The 13,943-nt window shown below is 48.4% G+C and overlaps 1 protein-coding gene across 1 annotated transcript in view; it reads left to right on the top strand.

The window, feature by feature from the left end:
- DMRT1 (doublesex and mab-3 related transcription factor 1) overlaps positions 1-13,943 on the top strand; it is a 615,050-nt gene that overhangs the window by 110,600 nt on the left and 490,507 nt on the right. The window contains exon 2 of the mRNA XM_069228556.1: positions 1,334-1,520. Coding sequence (XP_069084657.1) covers positions 1,334-1,520 — 187 coding nt within the window. The remainder of the gene's footprint in view (positions 1-1,333; positions 1,521-13,943) is intronic.

Genomic DNA, 13,943 nt, shown 5'->3' with positions numbered 1-13,943 from the left:
TTCTAGAGTTCTCCCAATGCAAAGGACTTTGACTTGACCTTGCAGCCCACATTGGAACTGCCGTGTGTGTGAAGCTTTCCAAACGCAGGCCTCTGCATCGCAAATCTTAATTCGACAGCAACCTCTACGATGATGCAGGTTGTCGCATCACAGCTCCACAGCTCCTTGGAACTGACGCATCGCCTCATATGTGCAACACATCCGATACCGGACTTCGCATTGCAAGCCCTCGTTGACAGGATCCTCGACAGTGATGCATGACCTCACATCATTGCTCTGCAGTTTCTCAGAACAGACGCATCTTCTCTGCCACGCAACGAATCTTCAACGCAATTGCAACACTCTGCAAACCAAGATTTAAGATACTCTTGTTCAGCTGGCCCCACAGGTCCCTGTAGCTGACCTGCGCTCCACCGCGGTCAGCCTGAACTTGTGACTTTGTCCCGGTCTGGTAGAACCAGATATCCACAGTCAGTGCTTTGTGTTTTTTGGCATTATAGTTACTGAAATCTTTGAACCTGCATAATGTGATTGGAATTTTATCATTTTGGTCTTCTTGTATGTATTAAAGCATAATCTATTTTTCAAAATCCAGTATGGGATCCTTTTGTGGTGTGTTCTCATTGTGGTACTGTTTGAAGTGTTGCACAAATACTTTACACATTGCCTCTAAGCTAAGCCTGACTTCTCTGTTCCAATCTTCCAGGGGCCTGAGCATAGTTTAATTTGGGATTGCTTGTGTCTTCATCCTGGCAAGGATTGTAGTTTCTGCTTCAGTGGGGATTCACCCCCACTCAGTCAGCAACCCAATTTCTGACAAGAGTTGACTGCTAGTTTGAGTAGCAGCTCAGAGTTGATGTAGATGTCAATATTTCTTTCCTAGAGTAGGTTGCTTGGAAAGGAGGCTGGGTAGTTTGGGTAGTTACATTAGAAGCAGTGCTGCCTTGTTGTAGGAGAATAGGCTGTCTTGCTTGGGTTGAGTTTGACATATCCCTAAACTAGACGCTGCAGCTGTCACTCATGTTTAGGGGGTGACCCTCCAGACTCTTAAGCCTTTATCAGCCTCTTGATTTAACCACCATGGCTCTCCCTTAGCCTGAAATGTATTCTTTGTTGCAGCATAAGTTGCCCATATCTTACTCCAGTCTACCCAGCTATCAAAACAATGAACAGTGCTAAATTGTCTTTTTCTAGGGAGGAGGGTAAATGGTATTTGCAGTTCACACACAAAGCTATTCATGTGTTTTGTACTCCTGTCTCTATGTAGCATTATTTCTTCACTACTAAAGAACAGAGGAAGGTACAACTTTTAATTTCTTCTCTCTTTGTTTAGGTTGCATTGAGAAGGCAACAAGCCCAAGAAGAAGAGATGGGGATAAGCCACCCCATCCCTCTCCCCGGCACAGCAGAAATGCTTGTCAAGAGAGAAAGCAGTGGCAGCAGCTCCTGTCTCTTACTGGAGAATAGCAGTTCCTCACAGACTTCAGGCACATCAAGTACAGTATCCACTACAGCATCAGGTAGATTTGTTTTGGGGATATGCTGGAGGAGTGCACTCACAGGTGAAAAGTACAACCTTGTGTAGGATGGCGGTGCGCTTATCTAGCATGAGTATTCCAAAGGTTTTAAAGCAGTGAGTGCACAGGGTTGATGGGTTGACAAGATAGAGGATCTATAATGGTTATGCTGTTCTTCATATAGTTACATCCTGCCAGGGTCGATTTTGACAATTTCTGACTTTGCTTATTAATGACCCCTTTTCCTCATTTATGCTAAAACCCTTTGGCGATATAGGAATTACGCACTTGGGTGTGCTCTGCAGAACTGGAAGCTTTGTGGTTGAAGCAGAAAGTGAGAAAATAAGGTTGTGCATGGCATGTGGAAATATGTTGTTATGCTACATTAATGTGGCTTCTGCTAGTTTCTTTTTCACTTGTATAAAAACGGCTTTCATAGAGACTATTTTGGGACTAGAGAGTTGCTGCAATTACCTGCATATATTACTGTACTGCCTAATGGAAATATGGGGATCGTATTTTACACGCTGTGTGCAAGTTAAGCCCAGTTAAGGGATTTCAGGTTTTAACAAGTTCGGTTAGGGATGGGAATCACAGCTAAATGGACCATGTGCGGCAGGGGTTGGCTAGGCCCTATTAGGGCCAAAGGCTGTGTACCTTTGATCTGGCCATGTACTTTTAAAAATATATGGTTTTACGGATATTCTTTTGTGATTCACAAACCTACCTTTTTAGGTTGAGCGTTCGACTATGTGTATACATAAGTATACTTATACTGTGGATTTGTTGGTTGCAGTGCCCTTTAAAAATTATTGCGTTAATCTCTTTATTGCATTCTAACAAGGTAGTAACTTTGCAGGTACAAGCTGTTCACAGTCCTACCTTGTTAACACGGATCCAAAATGGATGACAGGAGTAAAATGCTCCATTGTCCAATGTTGGGCTTTTACTCTTTAAATTTAAGTTTGTTGACAATCTGGAAATATGGGTCCGAGAACCGTCCGGACTAACAGCACAGGGCCTTGAACACAAACACTGTTTCTTGTCTTTAGTGGTAACTTAAGGTAGTGCTTGGGGAACTCACCATTTGCCAGCATATTGTGAAATCAGTTTTCTGGAGCTGGTAATACTTGGCAGAAAGGTTTGTGTATATTTATTGTGTGCATTTTATTGAGCTAGTGATGTGTTCTGTTGCGTTTTCTGCTGCTTCGTTTTTCTGCTGCATTTTTGCATTGGCAATGTGATTTTGTCTTGTTTTACTGTGGTTATTGTGTTTCGTTCCATTTTTATTGTTTTGCTGTGTTGTGCCCTGGTATGTTTTACCATTGTTCTTAAGTTGTTTTGTGTGTGATTGTGTTTTGTTATGTTATTTACATTAGATGTGTCAGCAAAATCTGGTACATTTCTAGCCAAACGCAGCACATGCCTTTAAAAGTCGTGGGAGAAGCAATAATTTATGATCGGGATACACATACAGTGACACTCATAACTGGTGTAAAAGGTCATTTATTTAGGACAGGATTTAACATAAACATCAATAACTCTGAACTGTATAACTCCCTTTTGCCCAACCTTAACTTAAAACGCTTCCCTATGCCCTTCACTCTCTCTTCCAATGGCTCTCCTCAAATCTCCTCCCCTAGGCACTCCCCTATTCCTTTCATGCCCTCCTTGTTTGTAACATCCCACCCCCCCCTTCTGATCCTTCACCTGGTTTTTCTCCTTGGAAGGGTGGACAAGCCCGCATCTGGCTCTCCTCCCTCCCCCGTTTCCTGCCAGAATTTGAACAACATCACCTGCCCTAACTGACTTTAAAGCCATTCTCCCCAACCCAACTTCTGAGCTCCCTCTAACTGGAACCCTTCGTAAATCCTTACCTATCTGCTGGGCGGGTGGGTGGTCAAGCGACACCACTCCTATCTAGGTCGGCCCGGAAAAGAGGCTGACCCCACCCTTCCACCCCCTTATAAACCCCCTCCCTAGAACCCACCACCACTTACCTTGAACCAATCAGGCGTGCCCGCGCCACTTCCTGTCCTCCCGAAAAGGCCAGCGGAGAGACTAGAACGAGTCTCTCTCTCCGCGGGCCCCCCCATCGGGATACACATACAGTGACACTCATAACTGGTGTAAAAGGTCATTTATTTAGGACAGGATTTAACATGAACATCAATAACTTTGAACTGTATAACTCCCTTTTGCCCAACCTTAACTTAAAACGCTTCCCTATGCCCTTCACTCTCTCTTCCAATGGCTCTCCTCAAATCTCCTCCCCTAGGCACTCCCCTATTCCCTTCATGCCCTCCTTGTTTGTAACATCCCACCCCCCCATTCTGATCCTTCACTTGGTTTTTCCCCTTGGAAGGGGGGACAAGCCCGCATCTGGCTCTCTCCCCTCCCCCGTTTCCTGCCAACCAGCAAAACACACGTGGCGTTTTGCTGCCCCACCCGTAAACCCTTTGTTTACGCTACTGTCTCTTCTTTTTATTCCCTGATCCACAGATTCTCTCCCCACAAGTTCTCCAACATCAACCTCAACTCCGTCAAATAGTACGCATTTCCTAATTGAGATAAATGCACACCATCCTCTCTGAACAATGCCCCCTCTTGTTCCTTAATGTCCTTATGCCTCAGCACCTTAATCCCTTGAGCACAGCAAAATACCCTCATTGCTCTGTTCAGCTTTTTCCGAGCCCGCTCAATGGCTCCATGATTGATTGCCCCTCTCCATACCCGTCTGGGTACAAATTCCGTCCACACTAGACGTGTCCCGCATAACTTTTGCTTCAATAGCTCCAAGTCCTTTTGCATGAACTGAATCAGTGTGAGCCCTGATTGCTTCACCAAATCATTTCCCCCCAAATGGATCAGTAACAAGTCCGGACATCCCCACTGCGGCAGGTTCCCTGTGATAAATGGAAGTAAACTCCCCCACCTCATGCCGCTCTTTCCCCACCAATGAACTTCGTGGTGTCTGCTAGGCAGTCCCATTGATCTGCCGTAAATTAGTTTTTCTGCGAATTTCGCCGCCCAGTGGACGAATGAGTGACCGACCAGCCATGTTACCATCTTATCCTTCTGTGTCCCGGCCACGCATCCTGTAAAGAAAAAACACTATATTTCATCAAGGCCTAACATAACGCTCACAGCATCTAGACTTCCATCTACCTATAGCTTTGATCTTGGCCCAGTCCCACCCTAGATGAGCTGCCGCCGTAGCTGCCCCAAACCCGAAGGAATGCGTTCCAAAATCACCTGCACGCCGTCCCGTCCGTCCCAGCGCCATCCTCAAAACTTGCAGCAACTGATAGCTGGTAAGATTCTTGCCTGACATATGCACGAACACCCCTAACTCCCCGGCCCCTCTCAACTTCTGTTTGAAACCCATCCACTCTCTCACCGGGCACGCTCGATCATCCCCGCCTTTTTGCAGCCATACCCATTTCCCTTTACCTAACTGGTCCGTCTTGGACCACCTGAGCCATATCCCCAACTTTTCCCTATCCATGCAAACCTCCTTTACTTTCACACCACACTCTTTCCCTACGCCCAACAATTCGGATACTCTAAAAGCGCAGAAAAACATCCAAACCATGCACAGCCTAAAAAGTCTTACCTCATATTCATCCATACAACAGACTGGCAAGACGTGCAGCAGCTCTCGCAGTATCTCAAAAGTAATGGGTTCTCTTGCCATACATGCCGCACCAGCCCTGACCCTACCCCAACCTTTCAACATCTTACCTAATAAATCATTACACGCAGGGTCCGTACCAAAGAAATGTTTCCCATAGAATGAGACCCCAGCCAACTTCCCTCCTATTGTGGCCGGGGATAGCTCCTCCCTAATCAGATACAGCACAAAGTGTAAAGCCCGTGCCTCCAAAGACTGTAACCCTTGAGCCCAAAAATTGCCCACAAACACCTCAAAAGATTGAAACTCCAACCATGCAAGCCTGTAACTTTGCCACGTAGATACCGCTAAAGACATCTCCCAAATGTCTGGTGGGACCGAAGTCTTGTTCCGCTCCGCTCCTGGCGCCAGCTCGCGAAAACGCCGCCACTGTGAACGAGATAGGGAGTCTGCAATCTCGTTGTAAACCCCCGGTATGTGTGCAGCTTTAAAAATAACATTGAGAGATAAACATTGCAGCATAAATTGTCGTAATAAACGCAAAACTCTGAGGTCCCTAGCCCCTTGTCTGTTAACCAATTCAACAACCGTCATATTGTCTACCTGAAAAATCACCGTCCTATTGGCCAATTCCCGTCCGCAGACTGCCAGTGCCACCAATAGTGGGGAAAAACCCTTGTTGTAACCATTGCCGGGGCCACGTTTCAGCACACCACCTCCCATCCCAATAGATGCCAAAGTCAGATGCCCCTGCAACCTGGCCACCATTATTTCCGCATCTAATTCGATGCCCAAAAAGGTCAAAATTGATAGCGGTCCCTCTGTCTTTTCCGGGGCCAATGGCACTCCTGTCTGTGCTGCTAGCCTCTGAAAGGCTGCCAGCGCCTGACCACATGCTCCGGATGCGGCTGCACCTACAAATAAAAAATCATCTAGGTAGTGCGTCACTGCCCTCTGGCCACTCATCTTAACAAAAACCCACTGCAAGAAAGTGCTGAAGGATTCAAACAACGCGCATGATATCGCACAACCCATAGGTAAAACCCTGTCTACGTATATAGCTCCGTCCAACTGCATGCCTAAAAAGTCAAAATCTGCTGGATGAATAGGTAACAACTGAAAAGCTGATTGTATATCACATTTAGCCATTTCCGATTTTATGCCGCACCTCAAAACTAACTTCACCCCATCATCCACTGAGGCGTAAATTACCTTGGAGTCCTCTTGCGCGATAAAATCATTTACAGATGCACCTTCCGGCCATGACAGATGATGTATCAAACGAAACTCGCCCAGCGCTTTTTTGGGTACCACCCCTAACGGGGATATCATCAACTGATCAGTTGGCCAATCAAAAAATGGCCCAGCTATTCTCCCGAGGGCTACCTCCTTCTTCAGTTTATCCCGTACTACCTGGGGCTGTTCCTTAGCCGACCGCAAATTGTCCACCCACCTCCTTTGCCGGGGACCTTTATAGCCTACCCTAAAACCTTCGCGAAAGCCCCATTCCAGTTGTCGAGCCCTGCCTGCGTCTGGATACCTGTGCAACCAAGGCAGCAACACTTCCAACCTAACTGGTGTAGGACCCTTTCGGAGCAGGAGCTCCTTGCGAGCCTCTTGCTCTCGCCGCCCTCCATTGTTCTGCAGGGCTGGTAAGGGAGAAGCACTGGATGACCGGATGACGGCCCCCGCACTTGGAGCAATCATGTTTGAACCTACACTGTGCCCGTGAGCAGAAACCCTTGTTGAAATTCCAACAAGCCCCCGTGTTGGACACTGCAGTTTTTGTAACATTGCCTGCCCCCCCCGAGGCGGGCGTGCCTGAAAAGGCTTATATGTTACTGGCAGACCGCTCGCCGTATGAGTGGACGCCGATGCCTGTGCCGATGCCATCCATTGCATCCATAACTCCGGGTCTACGTCCCCCCACGGCTTTTCAGGGTTTACGCTCACCCGGGCTCAAAACTCCTCGTTGTAACTCAACCATGCAAACCCCTCAAAGTGCATCTGTGCCTTCCTTATAATGTCCATGTATTTGAATAATGCAATGGCCCTGTCTGGATATTTTTCGCAATATATACTGGCGAAGATTAGGAATGCGGAAGTCCAATTGTCCATAGGAATCGGAACACTGGGCCTACGCGCTAACTCCCATTCCTCCTCCTTAGATCCCTCCTTGGCCTGTATGTCCCTGTGTAGTAGCTTAAAAACATCTACGTATTCATGTTTCCAAATCCTCACCTTAGTCTTTTCTGCAACATGGGACCCCAGGGGCATGGCCAAACCCATGTACGGAAGACGTTTCTTATGAACTCCCCCTTCCTTGTCCTCAGTGTTCGTGTCCTCCCCTGCGTCTGACTACCTATCATTGTGACCGTGGTGGATACTGCCTCCTTATCCTTGGTCCCGACCTCTTTCTGTACTGAAACCACACTTGGCGTCTCTAAAACTGACCCATCACCTACACCTATGGATTTGCTAGTGCATGCAGCCCTTGTAACCTCCCCCCGTCACCCCAGACTGACCACCATCTCCCCTTACCTTCGACCGTTTCTCCCAAATTATGCGGCGTTCTCCTCATCGCTCTGCCACGTGGCTTTCCTTGCCGCAAACCTGTTGGCCCTTTGGCCACGACGGTGTCCTGAAAAACAAATGCAGAGGCAGGGGTTGCGCCGCACTTGCGCCCACGTCCCCCCGCTTTTTGACACCGCTCACCTCCTCATCTCGTATCTCTCCATCTTCCCAATCATCCCCATCTTCCTCATAGTCCAATTCCAACTCTTCCTCACCTACCCATTCTCTCTTGTTTCTACGTATCCCTGTGGCTTTGTTGCCGAGTTTCTGTTGACTATTGCCCCACATGGCGCACACCATCGTTGAGATACCCACGTTCCCACGAAGTAGAGAAGGCCGCCGAGGACCCCCCTATTGCTTCGGACCAACGCGGTTGGGCCGTATTGCGCCCAGTTGGCACCCACCTTCTCCTGCTAACCTCTGTTGCTGGCGTCGTATAGCCTTTTCCTCTGTGGCCGTATGCGCCACTGGGACTTCCTAAGCCGACCCGCCCTTCGGCCGCACGAGCCTCCTGACCCCTACCTGCTTCTGTCTGCGGTATCCAGACCCAATTTCCTGCGCCCGGCCCATCCTGCTGGTTCCCTCTCATGTCTGTGGCTTCCCTGCCCCTTTTGTTGTCTTTGCGGCCTAAACCTGCTTCCTCTCTTTCTTTACATAACTGGGCCCACCTAGCTTCGGTTTCTGCCACGGCCCTGCGTAGCTCGCGGATTCTGGCTTCCAAATCCCATGCGTCTACCTGGTCCCATGTTCCCTGTGTGATGGGGCCCGGGGTCCCCGTTGTCCCGGCCTCCTCACTTGTCTTGTGCTTTGCTGTTCTCGCCTGACGTGGGGGGGGGGCTTGTGTCTAACTGACCCTCCCCTGGATTTTCCTGTGTATTTCCCTCGCTTTCTGACTGGGGCCCCGTGCCCCATTGTTTGGTTGGCTCCGCCCCTGGGACAAGACAGGTCTAAAGGGGCCTGGATACCACTGGGCCCCGGCATGGGTTGTTCAATCACGTCCCCTTGCAACCCGGGGGCCTGCCCTGCCTTGGGGTCCCCCTCCCCGCTGGGGGACCTGCCCCCTGTTGTGCCTGCATGGCCTGCTCCTGTGGTCCCTGGGCCTGGGTCCTGTGTGTCCTGGGTTTCCCCGCTGAAAATTAAGGGGCTGAGCGGGTTAGGTGTCCCCAAAGGTACCTCTGGAACCTGTCTCACTGGGACTTCGTCCCTGTCACCCTCTGAATCCTGTAACTCGCATGCGGCGATTGCCACCGCCACTCCACTAGACGCAGCCCGCGTTGGCCGTGTCATGCCAACCCAGGCCAGCTCCAGGACCCCAGGCCTGAGCAAATCCGCCCGGCCTGCTTCGCCTAGAACGCGGAGCGCAGCCCTGACCGCCTCTGCGTCATGGCCGGTTGCCATGGCACTGCACTATCTACGCCCCAAAACAAATTGTGGCCTTATCCCTCGTGTATGGGCCCCGCCCCAGGCCTATGGTGCTATGTGACTACCCGCCCTGGATCCTGCCCTTAGGGTGAGCCGACACTCCACTAGACGCAGCCCGCGTTGGCAGTGTCATGCCAACCCAGGCCTGCTCCAGGACCCCAGGCCTGAGCAAATCCACCCGGCCTGCTTCGCCTAGAACGCGGAGCGCCCCCCCCTTTCCCTGTCTGCTTAAATGCTCGTATGCCTCTCTGCCTCGCGCCTCCGCTTGCAGCTGAAAAAATTGTTTTTCTTGCGCCGGGGCTGCCCGGCCACCGCACGCCTAATTACTGCCTTCCTGTTGTGTGCCTAAAGACGCCGGGGCTGGAAAAGCCTCTGCGCGCCTGATAATTGCCGATGGGGCCGCTCCCCCGGAGCGTGGCGGTGCTACCGGTACTTGAACGCCCGGCCGCACCCACCCGCCCTCCTACGCACAGGAAACCTCCCACCCCAACCCGCCCAAGCGCAAGCAGCCACGCGCCCCACCAGCCCTCCCCAGGCCTGTTCCTAACTAACTACCACCACTTGCCTCTCTCCTCAAGCAACACCACTCCTATCTAGGTCGGCCCGGAAAAGAGGCCGACCCCACCCTTCAACCCTCTAATAAACCCCCTCCCTAGAACCCACCCCCACTTACCTTGAACCAAACAGGCGCGCCCGTGCCACTTCCTGTCCTCCCGAAAAGGCCAGCGGAGAGACTAGAACGAGTCTCTCTCTCCGCGGGCCCCCCCATTGTCTAAGATAGGAAAGTAGTGCAGCTTCACCTCGTCCACTAAGTAAGACACTACTCAGCCGAAAACTGTGGCAGATACCTATTTTAATCAACAGTTGCAGTGCCCACGTCATATGGGATGGCCACAGATATTTCTAACTTTAACCCTTTCAAGCCCACAAACACATTTTTGTAATGTTAATCTCTGTAAACTTACAGAACACATTTACACCAAACAACGCAAAGGCACTTTCCTGAGTAATGTTCTAGTTTCATGCCAAGTTTGGTGTAATTCCGTTCTGGTGTTTTTCTGTAATATAGAGCAAAGTTTGCAAGTGAAGTTAAAATGGGAAAGGCTGTGTTTTACCATCCCAGTATGTGTTCCCCTCTTCACGGATTCAAGTGGAATTCAAAATATAAAGAGTAAGCAAAACATGGTAAGTGTCTGCCAAGTATTGTCAGTGGGCCAATGCAACCACTCTGTGAATCTATGTTTGAAATTAACTTTGTCCCCTTTTGTTGGATCTGCATGAAACACGAGTTGCCTACTCTAATCTGATCATACTCACAGCCTGCTAGATTTCAAGCAGATTCATTAAAGAACCCCAAATGTATTATCACACAAAATCTGTTTTGCATCCACTTTGAACTTTGCCCCCACCCCCAAAATGGATCTGCACAAAACTTGCCATACCTACACAGGACTAAACATGTAAATGTCTGCCATCTTTCATGCGGATTTGTCAAATAATGCAGCCGTTAAAAGGAAATGAACATTTTTAGGCAAGGCTTCATAAAACTATATAGTTAAAATAAATTACGTATGGTGGAAAAGAGTAAGGCATTTCATTAAAATGAATAAGTAATAAATGTATATATATTTGGGGGCTTTAACTCCCACTCCCCTAAAAAACAAAAAAATAAATGAACAGTCTGATAAAATATATATGAAAAGAGAAGCAGACGTGTCCCCTCTAACCCCTGTTAATAAGTAGATAAACAATTGTTACTTAATACAAACACCTATATAACATTAAAACCTGTACCTGTGATGCAGTGACTCGTGTGATGTAGTGGTAAGTATTGATAAGTAATAATAGTCCGGTTATAGTGACTGCAAGCTAGTGACACCGAGGTATTTCATGTTTCCACTAAATAGTCATTTATAATACACATACAAGTTTAAATACATGGATGTGTCATTTACTTAAAGAAATGATATCATAAAATACAGTTATTAATAGATTTGTATTAGGATTCATTGACTCGCTGAGGAGAAATTAAAGAATTATATATTATTTTTAATTCTTTATTGGTTTTATAGCTTTTTTAACAAGATACTTTCGGTATACGTATTCATGAGTCTGCAGTGACAACAGTGACAGTATATGAACAGTAATTCTCCTAGTGTCGGCACATCAACTTATGTGATTGAAATAAGCCCAAGTGTCCCTCTTTCAATAACTGCTGCCTCTGTATTCAGAGCGAGTGCTCGTCCAGCGGGTGGTGTAGGTTTTTAGACAATTATGATCACATTTAGATATCTTCTATTTGTCATAATTCCGCACTATATTCCATCATCTTTCCTCAGCCACTGTTCCCCCCCCACATCTTTTTTTTAAAACTATTTTTATTAAACATACTCATCATACAGCATGGACCAATGATGATGTAACTTGATATAACAATTTGTCATTAGATCGTACAGAGTGCATGGGCAAGCTACAGCACAAAAGGATCCACACGGGAGGTGGCGCTTTTACGGCCAGAGTGGTTGGATCAAGCAGTATTGTGTATCCAAGACACGTATTTTGAGAGGCATTCCATCCCGCGCTCAGTCATTGCCCCATCAGATTCATCTATAGGCATTCCATGCTCCCCATGTTTTCTCCCACTTACTTTGACATCCACCTGCTTAAATATACCACCTTCTCTGCTCTTTGACACCAGCCTAAGTCTGCTTCCCATTCAGCAAATGGGGAGGGAGGTTGCTTTTTCCTGTGCCCTAGCGATATTTTGGCTTCTATTAATAATTACAGGGGACATCGATTTGACCAAGAGTCAGAAATGTTGGCTGGCGTTGGCAGCTCGAGTGGCGAAACATTTCGCGTTCATGGGCATCTCTACTGCAAGCATATGAGACATGGTCCCCGTGACCTTCCTCCTTTAGTCCTAAATATGTGGGCAGTCCCATAGGATGTGCAAGAAAGTGCCCTCCTGTCCACAACCCCTGAGGCAATGCAAAGAGTCAGCCCTTCCTATTCTGTGTAAAAAAGGACCTTGAGTGCCAGGATTTATGTAGAATCCTTAGCTGCACCACGCGGAACAAGACCCTGTTTCCTATCTCTCGTGGGCTTTGTAATGCTTCTGCCCAGTCATCGGCATCAAGGTCTCCCAGGTCCAAGGACCAGGAGGCTCAGGGGAGTTGTTTACTAGCTAGTTGTTTACTATCATGGAGATCTCTTTCCTCCCTATGGGTTCCGTTAACAGTTGATCTTCCAGGGGTGCAGTGTCTGGTAGTTGTGTTCCTCTGGTGACACACTTGTGAAGGGCGTGTCTAAGTTGCAGGTATCTGTAGTGTTCAGTTGGTGCCAAGTCAAACTCTCGTTGGAGGCCTCAAATGTAACTAACTCCTGACCCTGCCATATGTCGCCCAGCTGCTCAGTTCCTATAAGTTCCCACCTCAGAAATCCGTTAGGTTCCCCACCTCCGAAGCAAGTCACTGTCCCATAGCGGTGTCATGGAAGTCAGTTTGCCTTTCCATCCCAGGTATGCTGTTGCCTCCCTCCATGCCTGAATTACTATATAGGATCAACCTGTGTCCTCTATGCTCCGTGACCTCTCTGTCTATATGGTACACCGGTTCCTGCCGGTCTGAGAATGCCCATTCATTTATGAACAGGAGTTGTGTTGCCCAGTAGTACAGTCTGATGTTCGGTATACCAAGGCCCCCATTGTACACCCTTCTTTGTAACTTCACTAGTGCGATGCGTGGCTACCCACCATTCCAGAACAGCAGCCTCACCTCTGCATCAATCTTCCTGAATAAATCTAGTGGAACTTAAAGGCGTGTTTTGCAGAAAGTATAGAAACCGTGGGAGGGTCATCATTTTAAACAGTGCAGCCCTGCCCACTGAGGAATGAGGAAGGGTCTGTCAGGGCTCCACATCCATCCGCAGGCGATCCAGCTGCGGCAGTATGTTTTTACTGATGAACTCCTGCGGGTCCTGAGTAATAAACATTCCCCAATATATAATCCCCCTGTCTATCGCTGCCCCCCAGTCCGGTGGAAGTCGAAGCGCCCCTCCCGCCAAGGGAAACACTACCGACTTTTGTCCAGTTTATTTTGTAGCCAGAGTGTTCACTGAAGATATGAAAAATAACCATTCTGGGCAGGGAGCGGGGTGCTGAGTTACCTATAGCAGTATGTTGTCTACGTATAGTGAATTCCGATCCTCCCACTCTCCCTCTGATTGTAGGCCCCACACCAGAGGATCTTGACGGATCCATCCACCCAATGGCTTGAGTGCCAGAGCAAAATTCATAGGCGAGAGGGGCACTCCTGTTTGGTCCCCCTGAACAGAGGGATGGCCCGCGAGGTCGTCCCATTAACCTTCAGAGGCTGACAATATAGGAGTCTGACCCATTGACAAAATCTGGGACCAAAGCCAAATCTGTTAAGTGTTGTGAACATGTAAGGCCATTCTATGCTATTGAATGCACTTTAATGATAGCAGTGTCGCCTGCTGCACCTGGGGGGAGACAGTTGCTTAGAGCGTTCCCTACAGGCGCCTCAGATTTAGACACGTGCTCCTTCGGGGATGAAGCCAGACTGAACAGGGTGGATTATGGAGCTGATAACTCTGTGTAGTCTACTGGCTAGTATCGTAGCCAATATTTTGGCTTTTATGTTTAGCAGGGACAGGGGCCGATAGGATCAGCAATCCTTTGGTGGCTTGCCTTTATTAAGTATAACTACAACTGTGGCCAACCTTTGGTCTTTTGGCAAGCAGCCCTCGATTATCGCCTCCTGGAACATGTCCACCAT

Source organism: Pleurodeles waltl, chromosome 1_1, assembly GCF_031143425.1.
Source record: "Pleurodeles waltl isolate 20211129_DDA chromosome 1_1, aPleWal1.hap1.20221129, whole genome shotgun sequence".
In the NCBI taxonomy this organism is placed as follows: Eukaryota; Metazoa; Chordata; class Amphibia; order Caudata; family Salamandridae; genus Pleurodeles; species Pleurodeles waltl.
Note: the sequence above shows the minus strand (reverse complement) of the source record. Positions and strands in the feature narration are given on the sequence as shown.